General features: G+C 47.2%; 1 protein-coding gene across 3 annotated transcripts in view; it reads left to right on the top strand.

Annotated features, from left to right (window-relative positions):
* Window positions 1–19620, top strand: part of KCNQ3 (potassium voltage-gated channel subfamily Q member 3) — a 294635-nt gene that overhangs the window by 250906 nt on the left and 24109 nt on the right. For all 3 annotated transcript variants that reach the window (XM_027570195.2, XM_027570175.2, XM_027570185.2), the window contains 3 exons: window positions 1400–1495; window positions 2803–2897; window positions 9553–9579. In XM_027570195.2, the coding sequence (XP_027425996.1) occupies window positions 1400–1495; window positions 2803–2897; window positions 9553–9579 (218 nt within the window). The remainder of the gene's footprint in view (window positions 1–1399; window positions 1496–2802; window positions 2898–9552; window positions 9580–19620) is intronic.

The following is a 19620-nucleotide window of genomic DNA, read 5'->3' as shown; positions in this document are numbered from 1 at the left end:
TCTATAAAGGCATTTCTGACCCAGTGCTGCATCCCCCTCGCCCCCCACCCCCAGACTGTGAGCTCCCTGGGGGCTGGGATTATGTCTCCCCAGTACCTTGCATATGGCAGATCCTTTGTCTACGTGAGCTCCCTTCCCTTGTCCTACCATTTCATTTACTGGCTTATGTAAAAAAGAAAAAAAAAATGCATTGCCCTCAAGAGTGAGTCCTTGACCCATGAGAGAATAACCTCCCCAAAGCCCAGTGCCCATAAGTATAATACAACAGTCACAGAAAGCATTTGTTGGACTTACTGTGTGCTAGACTCGTTCATGCCAAATGCTTTACCTACATCTCATTCAATCTCATATAAGGACAACATGGTGAGTTTGGTGAGTTTTTAATCACCACTATCCAGACGAAAACAATGAGGCTCAGTTAGGTCAGTCAGGTTTCCACGATCACAAGGTTATTGGGTTGTGGGCTTGGGCTCTTAATCATGAAGCTGGGAAGAACCTTCTTTTTTTTTTTAATTTTATTAATTTATTTATTTGACAGGGAGAGACAGAGAGAGAGAGAGAGAGAGAGAGAGGGAACACAAGCAGGGGGAGTGGGGGAGGGAGAAGCAAGCTTCCCGCCGAGCAGGGAGCCCGATGCGGGGCTCGATCCCAGGACCCTGGGACCATGACCTGAGCCGAAGGCAGATGCTTAACGACTGAGCCACCCAGGCGCCCCTGGAAAGAACCTTTTTATGGAGCAAGCCCACTTCCACCCCTCTCATCTCCCAGAGCTAGCCTTAGTGATGTTTTTCCTCCACTGTCGCCTACCTTGTCTGTTTTTCCTAAGCTCGCTGGCCTAGGGCGTGTGGCCTTTGTGAGTCTCGGTTTCCTCATCCAGAACAGGTCAGGGGCTGTGGGGTGCTGCATGGTCTCAAAGCTCTCTCCCAACTTGAAAAGGGAGAGCTTCTATCCAGGTAATCCACATGGAAGTCTGACCTGGAAATCAAAACAGGTCACAATTCTGGGAGAGTCCAGTAAAAGTCTAAAGTGACCAGTTAAGCAGCTAAAATATTTTTACATTCCACTAGCATTTACTGGGCATCTGTTCTGTGTCATACTTCTTACCAAATGGCTCTGATACATGGTTTCAGGTTTTTGCTTAACAAAATTATGAGGAAGGTACTATTAGCCCAGTTCCCTGGAAGCTGAGATGCAGTAGATAAGAAGCTTGCCCAGGCTCTCCCCTCTGGAAAGTGGCAGAGTCAGGAACTGAAGCCAGGCCTTCCTGACATCAAGGCTCCACGTAACCCAGTGACTTACTCCCTGGAAGAGAAGAAAGGAGTCTTTGTGGCCCTGGGAGTCAGGGTGGGCCCCCCGGAGAGGCCAGCGGGGCTGACCCAGGCCTGACTTCTCCCTCTAGGGCATCCTGGGGTCGGGACTAGCACTCAAGGTACAGGAACAGCACCGGCAGAAGCACTTTGAGAAAAGGAGGAAGCCGGCCGCTGAACTCATCCAGGTCTGTCTGCTGGGGGAGGAACCGGATTGGGCCAGAGCTCCCGCGGGTCTGCGTCTGTGTGTGGGGCTGTGCCTGCTTGTACAGCAGTGGGTGTGCCTGGGCTGGGGCTGGGGTCCCGGGCCGTGCTTGCTTGGACCCAGCTGTGGGTGTTCCCATGGTGATCTTTCGACCCGTCCTCGTGGCATGAACATGACGGCCACCCCACTGCTCTCCCATCCAGATTCTAAGCAAGTGAGAAAGAGACACAGGACTCCAACAGGGACCAGGCAAGCCATCAGCTGTTTTACTAACAGTGTTGGAGTGGAGAATTTGACCTGGGTCTGAGCCTGTACGAGGCTTCTCCTCCTTCCACTTCCCACCGTGTCCTGACCTAGGGACGCACAAGGAAGAACCAGGCTAGAGTCCAGGTGCTTAGCCAGTCAGCTACAAGATGCGGCCCCTCATATCAGCCAAGGCCAGGGAACCCATAAGCCAAGAGAGGAGGAGACACCTTGCATGTGCTCAGTATTGGACAGTTGGCCCATTTATCCTGCCCAGTAGACCATCACGCACCAGTGGGTGCTGGACGCCCGGCAGCTCCATAATTCCCGCAATGTGGGCTGGAGGATAGTGTGAGCTGGGGAGGAGGCAGAAGTGTTCCCGTTCATGGTTCCGTGGGCTGTTGAGAGCACAGAGAAGAGGGGGGTGGCGTACCTTGACTTCAGCTGCGCGGGACCCAGTGTGCGCGTGGCCACCCACCATGAGCTTGCGTCCGTGTACTGAGGGTCTCTGCGTCTGTGGGTCTGACACTGGATGGTACACGATGTTATCCTACATAATGTAGTGCCATGGCCAGTCCCCATCTCTAAGGGTCTGCTCCATTATCGCCCACACCCCAGACCATCACAATAGTCCTGAAGTTCTAGCACACTTGAATCAAACGTCATCTCTGGGGCCGTCTCTTGCACCCAAAGTTGCACAAAAGACAATGTTTATCCTCCTAGCTATTTAAGAAGTCTCGGGGAAAGTTGCATCAGGAGTAACCCCTGCTCCTTCTGGGGATTTTATACCCGGCACCCTCTTCTCCTTCTACTGCATTTCTCCACACCCCCATGGTACCAGTTAGGGCTCCAAGATGAAGGGTCAAAGAAGGATTTCTTCCCAAAGGATCTACAAAAGCCAGGAAACCTGGCTTCTCTGCATATCACCTCAATGCATATTTAAACTCTTAGGAGCCAGGAGCTTCCCAAATGTGTTCATGCTGTGGGATTCTGTGAGACTGTTGCAGTTCCGTCTGGTGGTTCCAGCCCCTCTTTTCTCCTCCTCAGGCTGCCTGGAGGTATTATGCTACCAACCCCAACAGGATTGATCTCGTGGCGACATGGAGGTTCTATGAATCAGTCGTCTCTTTTCCATTCTTCAGGCAAGTGGCAACCTGTCTGAATGCTCCAGGTGTGACTGACCGTCCCTTCTGTGGGTCTGTATTTGTGCCTGGGGCTTCATAGTTTCTTGGAGAACAGGGTATGGTTCCCAGTATATGCCACCTATTAGAATCACCGGGATGCTTCAATAATCCCACTGTGCAGGCCACACCCCAGGCTAATTAAATCAGAAACCCTAAGAGTGGGGTCCAAGCATCTGTATCATTTTAAGCTCCCCAGGTGACCCCACCAGGGGCTGCCAGCTAGACAGTGTGGAGTGGCTGACAAGGGAAGTCCGATCATTGTTTGAGCAGGGCCGGTATCTGAGGAAGTGGGGAGCCAGCGCAGTGGGCCTCACAATCACTCCTGGTTGCTCCCTGCCCCTGGCCGTGGCCTGTACCCACAGACTCTTCTGGATACTGGGAACAGGCAGGCAGAAGAAGCAGCAGAAGGAATCCTCCAATAACCCAGAGATGTTGTTTTGTGTTCTTAGAGGTGGAGATTAAATTAAAGGCCCCAGGGGCACCTGGGTGGCTCAGTCAGTTGAGCGTCTGACTCTTGATTTCGGCTCAGGTCATGATCCCAGGGTCGTGGGATCGAGTCCTGCATCGGGCTCTGTGCTCAGCGGGGAGTCTGCTTGTCCCTCTGCCCCTCCCCTGGCTTGTGCTCTCCCTCTCTCTCTCTCTCAAAGAAATAAATAAAATCTAAATAAATAAATAATTTAATTAGTTAATTGCCTCAGGAAAAAAAATAAGAACCTCTGCCCACAGCCAGCACCTGTGAAAGGGAAAAAGGAAGTTCATATTCACTGGACATCCAGTACATCTAAGGGATCCAAGGCCACACTTCCTTCACTCCTCACAGGCACCCTGTAAGAGAGCCCAGGGCTCTCAAACGCTAAGGTGCATTAAAATCAGTGGAGGGCTGTGGAAATGCACGTTGTGCACCTGCCTCCAGCCGCTTCAGTGATGTGAGCGGAGTAAAGCATCTTGGCCAGACAGGGCTAGGCTGACAGAGTGGCTCCTGCTCGCTCCTGGAGACAGGCGGAGAGGTCGGGTCACCAGGCTCCTCTCACAGTGGGGCGAGCTGGGGTTCAGAAACTTCGGGCATTTTGGCCAATGTCTGCCACATCAAGAGGCCCCCAAAGCCCTTGGCCTTTTCAGTACTTGGGCTATTAAAACAGCCTGCGCCTCACGTCTCCCCAGGTTTTTTATTTGTTTGTTTTTAGATTTTATTTATTTGAGAGAGAGTGAGTGAGAGAGAGAGGGAACACAAGCAGGGGCAGAGGCAGAGGGAGAAGCAGGCTTCCCACTGAGCAGGGAGCCCGATGCGGGGCTCCATCCCTGGACCCTGAGATCATGACCTGAGCCCAAGGCAGAGGCTTAACAACTGAGCCACCCAGGCGCCCCCTCTCTAGGTTTTAGACACTGCAGTCCTCAGCTGGGATGTACAGTGTGTGAGTGGAATGTGGAACTGCCGTACCTCCTGGGTTGGGAAGAAGAGTAGAGGGTCACTCAGTCTCACACTGGGAGCTGGGCCGGCTCTGAAGTGTGTATCTTCCACACCCCTTTGGTTTCATGGACCATAGTGTGACCCAACACTAGCCGAATGGCCCCTCCATCCCCAGCCCACCCTCCCACTCACCTATCACGGGACCTATGCCCAGGCCCTTCACCCCCATCACCAGATTGTGGCACAGATTTAAGGAGATTCAAGAGATCGGGGTTCCATTGGCTCATTTCCCTGCATTAAACCTTCCAATGGGTGACCAAGACAAAGAATAAAATCCACAACCTGACCATGAGCGACAGGGCCCTGCCTTGCTTGCCTCTCCCTTCTGGATCCTGCAGTGGCAGGTGCTGCTTCTTACTCAGGACGTCCCATCCACCAGTCGCAGGTGACGTGCGAAGGAATCTGACCTTGATCCCGAGGGCAAAGAGAAGCTGTTTGAGCCCGAGTATGACACGATCAGATCCGTGTTTCAGGAATATGTCAGGAAGGGTATGGAGGTGGACAGGAGAGGCTCAAGATCCTAGGTGAGGAGATCAGCTAACAAAGGCCTTGCAGCATTCAGGGTGAGAGCAAACCAGGGCTTAGACCAAAGTAGAAGCTCGAGAAGGGTGGTGCAGGGAGGACCAGGAAGGGAATAAGCAGGTGGGGGGGGGGGGCGTGTCAGGGAGTAATGACTGGCCGAAGCCTTAGGGAGAAAGAAGAATCGAGGCTTCCATAAATGAGTGATGGCGTTTGGGTTTATTGACTGCGTCTCCTCACCTGCAGTTAGATTCACTGGCTCAGAAGATGGTCTCTGTGGTTCCCTTTGATTCTAAAGTTCTGTTTTGCCATCATCATTTCTGGTTAGGGATGACATCAGCCTTCTTTTGGGTCACAAGAGTCTTCAAAGGGGCAGGGGGCCTCCCTTGAAAAGGACAGAGTGACCTTGGACTTGGAGGCAAGGACAGGTGCTGCAACCCTTCTGAGTGCAGAACAGAGATGATTTCTGTTTGCTGTGCAGCCCAAGGTCTTGGCAAGAGGCCCATTCTTTTGGGGTGACATATTATAAATAAGGCATTGTCCTGGCTGTCAGACACTTGGAGGAATACATTGTACTGCAGACAGCTGCTGTGATACAGGAATGGCTTTTAAACCGAGAAAGAACATTCCTCTCTTTCTTCCTCTCTTTCTGTTTCTTTCTCTGTTTTTCTTTCTTTCTTTCTTTCTTTCTTTCTTTCTTGCTTGCTTGCTTGCTTGCTTGCTTGCTTGCTTTCTTGCTTTCTTCTTTCTTCTTTCTTCTTTATTCTTTCCTTCTTTCTTTCTTTCTTCTTTCTTCAAGGACAAAAGTATAAAGTCCCTAGAGAGCTTCACTTAGCAACCATTCTGAAACAAGTCTGTCCCTTGGGAAAAGAATGTCCCTGAATTTCAACCCACTCAATACGTTTCATGGTAAAGCTGTCCTCACCTGCCTCCTACAGACTGTCTTTTGTTTATATTTTTCTAAAAAAAAAAATAACAACCTTATTATGTTTCACTTGCTCTAAAAAGTACTTTTGCAAGTGAACAATTCAGTGGTTTTTAGTATATTCACAAAGTTGGGTCTTGATCACAACTATCTAATTCCAGAACATTTTATTGCCCCAGAAAGAAACCCTGTCCCCATTAGGAGTTACTCCTGGCTCCCCCTTCCCTGAACCCTTGCAACCTCTAATCTATTTTCTATCTCCATTTTATCTATTCTGGACTTTTTGTATAAAAATGAAATCTTATAGTATATGGTCATTTAGGTATGGTTTCTTTCACTTAGCATGTTTTCAGATTTCATCCGGGTTGTCCTGTGTATCAGAACTTGATTCCTTTTTATGGATGCGTAATAGCCTATTATAGATGCCCTGTTTTGTTTATCCATTCAGCAGGTGATGCACATCTGGGGAGGTTTCCACTTTGGGGCTATTATGCTGATGTCCACATTGTTTGGACTCAAGTTTTCAGTTCTCTTGGGTTTATACCTAGGAGTAGAAAGGGTAACTCTATGTTTAATTTTTTGAGGAAGTGCCAGACTGGTTTTCCATGGTGGTGGCATCATTTGACATTCCTCCCAAAGACTTTGCAGGATGAAGTTATGTAACCCATGCCAAGGAGTGGTCCCGAAACAAGGTTTCCAGCTCAGTGCAGTCCTTTATGAATTCACAAGGATATATATATTTAGGGCTAGTGGTGATGGATGGTGGTGATGGATACCTTTTTATTTTTATTTTGTTACTACTTAACATTATTTAAGACCACCTGTTGCTTTCCATCAACAGGGAATGTGCATACCACTTGGTTCCCTAAATGTTGTGGTAGAATTATCTAAGGCACATCTGTGTTGTTTGATATGGTACCACTAGCCAGATGTGGCTTTTGAGCATCTGACTATTACTAGTGCCACCGAGGAATTACATTTTAGATTTTATTTCATTTTAACTTAGTCATATGTGACTAGTGGCTACCATATTGGACAAGCATTAGATATTAGAACTAAAATAGAGGCAAGATTTAGGCCCAAGAGGTAGAAGTTACTTGACCAAGAAGACCCAGTTCATTTTTTGTATAACTCTTTTTATGACCAGCATCAAGATTATTGAAGGGCTCAGCAATGGAGAAGGAGATATATGTAGTAATCCTTCCCCATGGCCAAGCAACATGGATCTGCTTTAGTAGATGCTCATTTTATCTTTAGAATGCCCTGGAAGAGATGAAGAAGGGGTAACTCCATTTTCATAACCCAAATATTATCAGTGAAGAATCAGAGCATCAGTGAGATTAATTAGCTCACCTAATGTCACCCCTCTAGTCAATGATGGAACAAACATGAAAACAAGGTCTTACACCAAAGCCCATTGTAACTCTGGGAAGAAAAAGTTTTTTAGGAAGAAAACTGTGTAAAATTAAGATAAGACAAAGGTTACTAGGATAATCATACCCATTTCTGAAGATTCTTGTCATGAAGGTCAAATTGAATAGAATGTAGGGAAGCACCTGTCACAGTACCTGGCCCAGAGCAGGTGTTCAGTCTCTGCTGGTTGAATCTGGGCTGGAAGGAAGTATTGGTGTTATAGCAGGAAAGAAAGATGCTAGGCACCCAAATATAGTCCTGAGAAACCACTGCTAGTGAGTGACAATAGGGCTTAAACACTCTGTCTGGAATGTAGTTACAAATATTTTATTTATTTAATCCATTCATTCATCAAGTATTTACTGAGCCTCTCTGATATGCAAGGCACTGTGTTTGGCACTGGGGACATAACAGTGAACTGAAAGGGGTCAGCTGTGCTGATCCGGTGATGAGGTTGATGGAGACACAGACAGGGAAGTGCCCACTGAATGTTTATCACTTGGAGTTTCTTGGGAACTTTGCCTGGAGCAATCTCAGTGAAGCAATGGGCATAGAAGCTTGCAAAGACCAAAGAGAGATGTGGAAATGAGCACGTGGGGACAGCAAGTGCAGGTGCCAGATGGAGTGGAATGTGGGGCTAGGGCTCTTGCCATGATGGAAAGGGTGCAGAGGAGAGGGATGGATGTGAATGCAGTGGGGAGGGGAGAGACTGGAGGAGAGAGCAGAGCAGAGGGTGGGTTCTGGAGCACGAGTGGAGGATCAGGGGTGTGGACCCTGCTTCCATGTGCACAGAAGGGAAGCAGAGTGGGCAGCGCCAGGTGTTCGAGGTTGCTGACTCGGTATGGGGGACGCGGGGCAGATCTTTCTCCGTAAGAAGTGAGTCAAGTTCATAGCCTGGGAGGGAAGGGAGAGGTGGGAAGTGCGATGGTAGAGAAGGCAAGGAATCCTTGTCTTGGAGAATGAGAAAGGAATGGGACGGGGTGAGGGGGGGAGGGGACTCTATGTCTTTAACACTGCTCTCCGTGGCGCCCCTGTGCAGCTCCTGCCCTCCACCCCCCCACCTTTTCCCTCTCCTCTCAGTGCTTTCCCTATTTCCAGAGTCAGACACCCAGAGAATTCTAGAAAGGCAGAGTGTTTTCTGTGCACATGCTTCAGACAGAGAGATGGGCCCAGGGGATGTATGACCCATCCAAAGCCACCTGAGATTAGAGAGGGAGCTGACCCATGAACTCAAACCCCCCAGCTGGTCCCTCTGCTTCTCTACCATGATACCTCTTATTCGCTCCCCATTTCTCCCACCCCCAGATCCCAGGAACAGGCCACTTATTCATTCAGCATTTATTGTGCATTTCCCCCATGCCAGGCAGGGTATGGGGTGCTCAATTTCAGAGCTGAAAGCAACAGAGGCTCTACTCCAAGCAGCTCATAGATTATCGTGTGATTGTACAACAGTGTGATCAGAGTCCAGTCCCACATGTTAAGAGATTAGCTCAGCCTATACCCTGGGGATTTGGGTAAGAAACTCCAGAACGGGTCCCTCCAGCTGGAACTTGAAGGATGAGCAACACTATTCTGGGCAGAGCCTGGGCAAAGGCTCGGTGTCTGGAATGTGTGCATACCACTCGTGGTTAGGAGGGTAAGCTCTGGAACCAGATCACCTGGGTTCGAATCCTGACTCTGCTACTTCCTAACTGTGAGACCTTGAGCAATGTTCTTAACCTCTCTGTGCCTCACTTTGTCATCAGGAAAATGGGAATGATATTACTCCTTCCCTCATAGAGTTATTATGAGGATTAAGTGAGTTAATCCACCTAAAGAACCAAAAATAGTATCTGCCTAATAATTATTGCTCAATAAATACTAGCAGTAATGGGGATGATGTCGACTATGATGACATGGTGGTGACAGAGTGACGGGGGGGTGTGGGGTTAAGTGATGAAACTCCTGGTTTTCTGGTCCGTCCCCACTGCTAAACAAATCCCTTGAATCCTGAACGAGGCCTGGGCCAGAGCACGTGCCCGGCAACCATCCTCTGGGTGAGTAAATGAATGAATGGCCTGGAAGAACCCTGAGAGCTTAGGGCCGAGCCTTTGTGGTGGGGCCTGGGGTCTGGCTGGAGAAAGTCGGCTCATTCACTGGTTCCCCTGCAGACTCTCCATCTCACCCTAGAGTGCCACTGTATGCCTTCGTCTTCATCAAGGGATGCTTTGGGGCCCATTGTGGGGAGAGGCGAAGCTGTTCGTGCAATTTATACTTTCTCTATGTTTTTCTTTCTCATTCCCTCTTAGGAAAGACCAGCTGGAGGCAGCATCCAGGTACGTTTCTGATCATGAACTCCCTTCTTCCCACCACCATGTCGGAACAGAGGGGCCAGTTCTGTATGGGGTAGGGACCCTAGGCAGCATGCTGGTCATGAGCTGGAGTTTGGGGCTCACTGCTGTTGCTGACCACCGTATTCCTCTGCCATTTTATGTTAATTTACTCAAGGACAACTCAATTGTGATCATAGCTACAGCCACTTAGTGAGCAGGGCCACCTGGAGTTCTGTGCCTGGAGTCCTTACATATATTGTCTCACTTGGTCCTCAAAGCCACAGTGTAAGACCATCCCTAGTACCCCCCATTTGTGGATTGAGATTGAGGCTCAGAGCGTCTGAGTTATCCCTCTTGCATCACACAGCTACCGAGTGACAAGACCAATATTCCAACTCAAGTCTGAATATGAAGACCAACTTATTTCATTATATATTGCTTTCTTTCCTTCTCGGGTTCACAGATAGCTCCTCAAAAAGTGGATCAAGGTGATCCTTCGTGATCCCCAGTAAAACCCACCTCACCCCAGGCTGCTGCAGGGGCAGGGTGGGCTTCTGGATTCTGAGCATTTCTGTGTCCCTCCCTTACCTCTCCCTTTCAAGAAGATGTCACCATATCAGGGGGACTCTGGCCTCTGCCCAAAATTGTAAAGAAAAACCATCTCTCACCAAAATCAGTTTATTTATATATTTACAACTATAAATATAGATGTAATTTAATCCCTTATGTTGAGAAACTACTTGTGAGGCATTGCAATCTGTCTCCTGGACACTAGGCTCAACCGCTGTCCTTCTAGAGCTGACAGAATTTGGGCAGAGGGGGTGGCAAGACCCTGGGCCACATTATAAGGGAACCATTTGAGGACAGTGGCCTTTGGGAAGCTGGGTCTAATCCTCTTGAATGGGATCCATGATGCCCCATCCCATCTGTAATCCCTCTTGGAAGAAACAGTTAGACACACCAGTTAACTCACATGCAGAAGCACAGTTCAGACTTTCTGCCTCCTTTGTGTGTGTCTTGAAATGGATGGAATGTTTCTTGCCTGGACCCAGTTTGGACTGTAGGGGCATTTGGGGATCATAGAAGGGGGCCGAATGACTGACAATGACAACATCAGGGGACTTTTGTCATCAGAGAACTTGCAACAGCTCACAGAGGCAGAGCAGGGAGATACCTCAGGTAGCCTCCCCTAGATACACCTGTCGAAGCCGAGGTGCCCTTCATAGAAGAGGGCAGGTTCACCCCAAATCCTGAGCCCGTGAGCACCAGGGTGACACAGTCCAGGTCTCAGGACTCCCAGAGGGGTACTTTGTCCTCTCTTTCTCTCATGACCAACAGGGTTTTTAATCATGCAGGTGTTGACATGCTAAGTGAACTACCGTATCTACCCGAGAGCCTTTTCTATGCAGACATGAGCAAAATTCAGCCAAATTAAAATGTACATGCAAAAGACCACGTGTACATTGGCTCATACACTCCCGGCTTAATTGGAGCCTGGGAAGATGCATTCTGAGGCTTTGCCGGGGATGCTGCTCCTGTTATCAGAAAGGGGCTGTCTGGAATCTCAGCAAGTTCCTCACCCCCTTCTCAAGAACTCTCTGCTCTGCCAGGGGTGCAGAGGGAAAACACATTTCATCATTTCTCAGGGTAAGAGTTGCCAGCCATTTGCTGGCTCATCCTCCCCCCAAGGAAGAAGAACAAGGTCAGTTACGTAAGCCATGCGGTCTCCCTCTTCCAGGCTCTGGCACGGTATTTTGGGTTTGTTCTTCAAACAGGTTGGTTGATGGATTGGCAGGTGAGACACCAGGTGCGGTTTTAGCTGCAAAGCTGGGAGGCGGGGCGTGAGACCTGGTGAACATTCTGGAGGAACCGTCGACCTAGGCATCATCGGTTCCTTTATCCAGGAGGGCAGGGAGCAAGGCGAGAGAATGATGAGCGGTGTACACGTGTGTTAGATGAATCCTTGCAGATGGACATTTTCCACCTTTGTATTAACTTCTTCAACAGCCTGCCAGATAACTGGTGTTTTGGTCTTATTTATTTATTTATTTATTTTTTAATAGCCAGAATCAGATTGGAGTTCATCTCACTGCCCCCTCCAAGCATAGGTGGTCCACCCCGGTGTTCAAGTGTCAGACTGAGGAAAGTGTTCTATTCTCTGTGACTTAACATATCTCGGTTATCTGTGGCTGGGGAGTTGACTTTGATCATTTTATGCTTCTCGGGATCTATGATTCTGAGGCTAATCAGAAGGAACAGAACCAGCTTCTCTTGTGCGCTTACTAAGATCTGAGTACTTTTCCTAGGTCGTCTTAATTAATTCTTATAAAAACAGAGGCAGCTGACATACACACACCCTCATCCATTCTCACCCGTCATGATGCCCTGAGGTAGGACTTAGCACTTCCCTATAAAGCCCTTGTTCTGTGTATAGTCAAAACTTTAAATTCTCTCCTCCTCTCTAGACCATGAGCTAACGCTGTACCTGAAGTATAGGGTGTACCCCCCTTCATAAATGACTTAATGAAGGAGGTTCTGTACCATCATTTTACTTGTGTGAAATTGAGCTCAAGCATTTAGTTAACTTTTACATTCACCACGCACAGAAGTAGCCAAGGTGGGGATTTCAATTTCAGGTCTGTCTGACTGGACCGGATCATATCAGGCTGAGTCCCATGGCAGAACAGGTGATTACCATGCCCTCCTTGTCCTCAGGGGTAGAGAGTGAACTTGGTTAGTCTGAAGACCCATGAACTTGGCACTTGTTCTCTCTTGACCAGGAACTCTTAGATCACATCTTCATACAACTCATTCCTTTACTTTGTTCGGAACTCTGCCTAATGTCACCTCCTGAGAGAGACCCTCTTTGACTCTCTGCCCATGCCCCATCAGTCTCTGTGTCCTTGATCTCACTTCATTTTCATTGTTAGCATTCATGATTATCCGATATGTTATGTATTTGTTTTTTGTCTGCCTTCTGTACTAGGTAGAATGCCTCTGAGGGGCTGGGCTCTGTTTCGTTCATTGAGTTATCTCCAGCACCTACAACTGTGCCTGGAACACAGCTTGACACTTGGTTAGCTTCCAGTAGATATTAACTTACTGACAAAGTGGGTGAGCGTGTGGATGGATGGGTGGATGGACAAACTCTTATTCTACAAGTGTCATAAACCCACTTAAACTACCTTGGACTAAGAGAGAGATTAATGGCTCACATAACCCCCGTCCGAGAGGATGAGATCCCCAGGAGACAAGGAATGAGATTCTTCTGGGATTTCTCTTTTCCTCTCTTGTCTCCACTCTCCTTTCTGGTTTCACTCTCTCACTGACTTTCTACATACTCATGAAGGTGTGGAGGCAAGCAGCCCCATGATCATGACTTTTTCCCTCCTTCTCTATCTGTCCTTCACCCAACACCAGTTTGGGAAACCCCAGGGAAGCCCTTAGATTGGCCCAGTTTGGGTCACATACTCATGTCTTGGGCAGTGTGTATGGCTCAGAGAGTAAGAGGCCATGACTAGACAAACTCTGGGTCCTGTGTCCACTTGTTAGGGTGTGCGGTGTGGGTTCAAGATGCCATGAGGGCCAGCCCCCATTAGAATCACTTGGTTGAAGTTGGAGGAATCGGTTCCCCAGTCAGACCAAGAATAGGGTCCCTTTCCCCCAGAGAACAGGGGTTGAAAACATAAAGCAGGTAAAAATGACAGCTACCCATGACAGGCATAAATCCCACCTGAAATTTTTCAGATGCCCAAAAATAATGCTGCATTAAAGAACATCAACAATAAAGCAAACTGAGGCTCATTTAATCCATAGATTGTACCAGAAAAGGCTGAAAGTTTATGGCAGGGACATCCTTTTAAACCTCATTCACAACTCTTCAGTAGACATGCAGCAGGGCCAATAATTAGAGGCATTTATTTGAGAGAAAATAGTGTTTTTGTGCATTTTCAAAACAAGTAACTGTGTTGACAGTAACGGCTTGCTTGAGCCATATTGTTTACTTTGTATTTGCAAACAATTCCATCTTAACAGCAGCATCCGGGACTCTTCTGCTCTGCATCCATCTTGGGAGAGGGGAGATGTTCATCCCAGGTCTCTTCTTTATCTCCTGTCTTGTTGTTACGTCCTCCCCTCTGCAGAGTGCTCCCCTTTAGTAGAGGATCATTCTTTGGGTCAAAGAATTTAAGTATAATAACAATAATTTATAAAGAATGCTTCCTATTTGCCAGGCAGAATTCTAAACACATCTAGCCATCATAGCCACCCTAATGGGGAAGATACTACTTTGAATCCCTATTTTACAGAAGAGAAAACTGAGGTTCAAAGAGATAAGTGATTTGCACAGGATTCTGCAACTAGACAGTGGTAAGAATAAAAGTTGATCTGTTTGGGTTACCACCATGGTGTGTGGGTCTAGCACTGTGCTGGTTGTCATAGTTGTCAGGGACAGTTAGATAAATGCAGTCAGTCCCTGCAGATGTCCCCTTTTGCTTGTTTGGTTTTCTTCTACTTTTCCTTGGCTCACTGTAGCTGGAGTCCCTGCCATGAGAGGAGGCTGTGGAGGGAGGGAAAGGCACAGAGCCAGGATCTCCTGCAGAGTGAAGGAGCATTTGGTCAGACACTATAATTCACACTTTACCTTCTCCCTGTGACACTGGCCACCTGAAATTGATCTCACAGGGTGACGGATGATGTTGGCAATAAATCTCCTTCCGTGCCCTAGAATCAACGCCTGTTAAAGGTGTGCCGGAATTTAGAGATTAATCCAATTGCCCAATTTTACTGATGAGAAAATTGTTGCCCAGAGCAAAATAAAAGAGTCTTGGACACAATTCCATAGCTATTAGTGTTCTGTCTTGCCAAGCAGACCCTGCAACACTGGTCCAGGCTGCAGAGTAGCTGAGATGTAGGGGTAAGATGTGGACCAATTTCGTTTAAATTCAGGGTTATTGATCCCCAAGATGTCCTGAGGGCTTAGCCTCAATTTTCCTTTTGGAGTATAGGGAGCACCTATTTATAGCACCACTTTCTCTCTGAATTATGAGCTAACTGAGAAATAGGAGTCAGAAACAGATAAAAATATAGGCCACATTTGCTGCGTGAGGCAGGATTGGCTCTGGGAGCAACAGTGAGTATCCTAACACTTCCCACTAAATTTGGCCTTAGGACCAGCACACAGAGCAAACGTTCTCCCAGCCAGATACCTGGGGCCATGGGGCACTGAGAGCCAGAGAGAGCCCATGTGTGTCCTTGAAGAAAGAACTGACCTTTAATATGGAAGCTCACCCAATCAAGAAGATGGGTCAATAAAACATGTTAATCGGATAATTCACCTCCTCCAGTGGGGAAAAGCCAGTAGAGGGCTGGAGGTTTCTTCTCAATTCTTCTAAAAGTATCGAAATTCCATTTTTATGACTTGGCAAACATATGTAAAAAGATGGTCCTCCTTACCTTTCATGTAGCCTCCCATCGACTCACGACACACTGTTCCTTAGCACACAAAGCTGTGTCACAGCTCTCCGGCGTGGTTCCATCATGCACCCACTATGCCCTCATTATGTGCTGCCTTAGTTTCCTCAGGGCTGCCATAACGAATTACCACAAACTGGGCGACTCGTATCAACAGAAATTCATTCTTTCCCTGTTCTGGAGGCTGGACGTCTGAAATCAGACATTGTCAGAGCCATATCCCGCTAATGGTTGTAGGGAAGAACCCTTCCTTGCCTCCTCCTGCCTTCTGGTAGTTGCTGCTAATCCTTGGCATTACTTGGCCTCGTGGACCCATCACTCCATTTTCTGCCTCCGTTTTCACATGGTCTTCTTCCCTCTGTGTGCATCTGCGTCTCTTTACCCAAGCCTCCCTCTCCCTTCTCTTATAAGGACAGCAGTGATTGGATTAAGAGCTCACCCTACTCCAGTATGAGCACATCTCAACTTGATTACATCCACAAAGGCTCTGTTTCCAAATCAGGTCACATTCACAGCTATCAGGTCAGGGTTTGAGCATATTTTTTGGGAAACACATTTTAATCTTCCACATTTGCCAACGGCAAACATAATTGGTTTGCATATAGGGACACTGAGCAGATCCAGGATACATGATTTTGAGAGGGAAGTTTATGAGAGTTCCATTTCAGTATCTCCTACACAGATGAAGACCCGGGGGCTCAGCAAGGTGAAAGAACGCACACAAATCTCAGCCCAAATCGCACAAATAAGATCGGATCCTACGTCTGCCTGGCTCCCTCCAGAACTGTGGTCCTCTCTCCTGTTTAACCAGGGACTAAAAATAACCAGGTGGTAGAATTAGGAGGTAGTCATAGCAACAGGAGCTGAGAACGGACTCCAGAAGTAGACCATTAGACCTCAATGCATGACTGCCCTACTTAATAGCTGACTGTCCTTGGGCCCCTCAAGCAACCTCTCCTATCCTCATGTCCTCATCTGTGAAGTGAGGATGACAATAGAAACAACCTTCTAGGCGGGTTGGAATGATACCTGTGACCTGGTACGTAGTCAATTCTCATTAGAGATTAGTGCTGATCAATTGGTATGTTCTTCACACGTGAGATTTGGATTCATGGAGAAAGTAATTCTCGGAGAGCAATGGAAAGTAATGTATTTCTCCTCACTCACATTAGTGTGTGTCTGCATGTCCTCTGAGCACCAACTGTAAATGGCCTGGAATAAGACTCAGAGATTCCCAGATTTGCTGGATCAGAGGAATTTCAAGTAGGCCATTGGCTCAGCTAACTTTGCAAATCTGCTCAGAGGAAGGAGAACCAGATTAACATATCAGGGTTACTTCCCAAGTCATGAAGCTGTTTCTGTAGCCCAGCAGCCAATCCAGTCGCGACCCTGCCTCCTCGTCCCTGCTTTATCTGCCCCTGTCTTTCCTCAACCCAGGCAGTCCCTTAGAAACCACCACTTACCTGGATTAGGCTGCCTGTTGTTAGAAGGCAGAGGTTGGACTAGGGAAGCACTAAGCAACTTCAGGATCTGTGTGCTATGAGTCTGTGGTCAGGGCAGCAGAATTGGGCCCATGTTATGTTGCTGCATTAGATGCTAAGAGTTATGGGTCACTTTTAAGAATTTTCACTGCACGCTCTTAGACACATTGCCAAACCTCCGTGCCTCAGTTTCCCCAACAATATAATAGTTATGGTGAGATTACCTACCGCCTAGGGCTGTTGTAAGACTTAGATGCTTAGAACAGAGCCTTACTCATGACAAGTACTACACAGGGTTTGCTTTAATCATGATCACTATTATTTTTATTGGCACCCACACTTCCGGGTTTTCTACAAAAGCCTAGTCCACAGTCTTTTCTGCATAACGCAGGTCTGGCTTAGGAGTCACATCAACAAAGGTCTGAATCCTAGCTTTGCAATACTTTTCTCTTCCCTCTCACCCCCACCCCCCCTTTCTTTCCTTCCTTCCTTTCCTTAAGAGCCCTGCTTTGTGTCAGACCCTGGAGATTGCCAGAAAATTGGACTTCATAGTCTGGTGGGGAGACAGATGTGTCAATGGAAGAACAGTGGAGTGTGGAGGGTGCTGGTGTGGGAATGTTACTGACACAGGGGTAGAGAGAACAAAAAAGAAGGGAACTCTGAGTCCTGCCTATAGCAGGCGATTGGGAAAGGATCCACAGGGGCACTTTGCTTTAGTCTGTCAAGGACTGAGTAGCTTTTCACTGGGCTAAGGGAGGGAGTAAGACCCTAGTTTTGTCCCTTCCTCCTTCATGCTTTTGGCCTTCAAACTAACAAGTGCTGCGTGCCCAGGCCTGCGATCTTTCCACGGGCTATCTTTTCTATCTGAGAAATCCCTAGGAATGCCAATGCAATAAAGAATAGCATGCAAATGTCCCAAGGAAAATGCACAAAATGCCTAAATAAATTCGTCTTCATTTCTGGTTAGGGAAATTTGTTTTGTAGCTAGAAACAAAGGATATGAGTTATTTGGTTCTCCCAGCTCTACTGTAAACAATGTGAGAGCTAGCTAGAGAAATCATCAGTCTTCTTCAACATTGATGCCATTAATGGAGGGCCTGTCAAGTTCCGGCCCCTGACACCTGCTGTATCTTCATTGTCATCTAATCCCCAGTTAAGATTCCCCACTTGATTAAAAAGAAACAGTTGCGATAGCAATTTGCATTCATAATCTTTTCTCAGAAAGAAAAAAATAGGACACCAAAGCCTCAAAGGTTTGGCACATGGATGGTGACAGTTTGACAGGTGTTTTATCTTTGGGTTTTTCTTGTTGTTGTTTGTTTTATCTCTTTGCCTTCTCTGTCTTTCCTGGGGCAGACTGTGGCACTAAAGCTTCTAAAAGAGGGCTGCATGTCTTTTATAAGGCCCTACCCTTTCCATCTGGAAAGGCGGAAGGATGAAAGCATGAAGGAGAGTAGAAACAAACTTAGGGCTTTAGCCCCTGTAGGTGGGATTGGCTGCTTTGTGCTGGTCACTCAGCCTGTGCCCATGGGGCTCTCACAACAAATAACTCAAGACAGATTGACCTCTTCTTCCAAAAGACTCTTCTCTTGGTTGCAGTGACGCTGTACTCTTGGTGTGTCCACCATCCATCCATCCCTCACCCATCCATCCATCCATCCATCCTCTTAGTCAGTGATTAGTTGTGAAGACCCTCCTGTGTCCCAGAAACCATTATAGGGATTATAACTACAGGTAAGAGAGACAAGATCCACAAGTGTTTACTTGACAGGATGCCTCTCAGTCTTCCTTCCTAACACGTCCCAAACTGAATTTCGTTTTTCTGTTTGTTTGTTTTTTAATTTAAGTTTTATTGGCTTTTCCTGGACACACATGCCCAACAAAGGTGGCATGAGGAGGGTAGAGAATATAGTCAGGTTGGTCCCAAGGGAAGTTGTTCACTAAGCGCAGTTTGCCTTTGACATTCTTTCGCTTACCTGCTGGGTTTTCTCCCTTCCAACTTCTCCATGGCATCCCAGCCTAGTTGAAAACCACTCCCTACTACCACCATCTTATTCCATATCCTGAATGGGAGGGTGGGGCAGGAATTACACTTAAAAGTACCACGCCTAGGTCTCTCTTTGTACCTTGTTGAGGGCTTTCATGAATTTTTAATGTGCAAAAGATGGGCGTAGAGCTGAATTTGAAATTAGAGACAAAAGAGTTTAATTGAATTGGGAGTGAGAAAAATCTACACCGGAGCAAGAAAGGACTCAACCTAAAGGGGGTGTATGAGAAGGAGACATGGGAGTGTACAGGGGGGTCAGAATCCAGCAGGATGGCTTAGCCACTGAGCAATTCCCAGTGGAGAGTGTCTAAATTACTTTTTAATTTAATTTTTTAAATTTTACTTTTCTGGAAAAAAAAATTTACATGGTTTATAAATCAAAACAACGTAGAGCCGTACAGTGAAATGTGGTCCAAATTGTGTCCCTGAACCCTTTTCCACCCTCCCACCCCCTCACAGGTCATTTTTTTTTTTTTTTAATTTCTAGGGTAGCTTTCTTTCCAGTTTCCTTATGCAAATACAAAGCAAAATTAACTTATTTTTTTTCACTTTTCTAACATATTTTAGTAGTGATATCTAATACTTAATTTAAGTTATTTGAGCTGTGAGGCAAATTCTCACAATTTAGTAAAATCTGCCTCACACGACAGTCTTGCGCGAAGTGTGTATGTGCGTGGTTGCATATGTGTCATGGAGAGGGGCTGCCAAACTCAAGTTTTGGTTTCTTCTCTAAACCCCCATTGTTGGGTCCCATCTTGCTCAACTGAAACAATGGCATCGCCACCCACCCACTTGTGTAGGTTAGAAACCTAGCAGTGCTTCCTTATCCATCTCTTTCCCTCACAACCGACATGGAGTCCATCAGGGAAGACTATTGTGGTTCTACTCCAAAATACAAGTCAAAGTTCTAGTCTGCTGCCACCATGACCACCCTGGTCCAAACCACCAGCACGTCTTCCCTGGAAAACTTCAGTGACTTCTCACTGGTCTCTTTTGGTCCTCATTCCCCTCCACTCCACAACCAAGCAGCCATTGCATTCTTTT

The sequence above is a fragment of the Zalophus californianus genome, chromosome 4 (genome assembly GCF_009762305.2).
Source record: "Zalophus californianus isolate mZalCal1 chromosome 4, mZalCal1.pri.v2, whole genome shotgun sequence".
Classification (NCBI taxonomy): domain Eukaryota; kingdom Metazoa; phylum Chordata; class Mammalia; order Carnivora; family Otariidae; genus Zalophus; species Zalophus californianus.
This window is presented reverse-complemented; position numbering and strand designations above follow the sequence as displayed.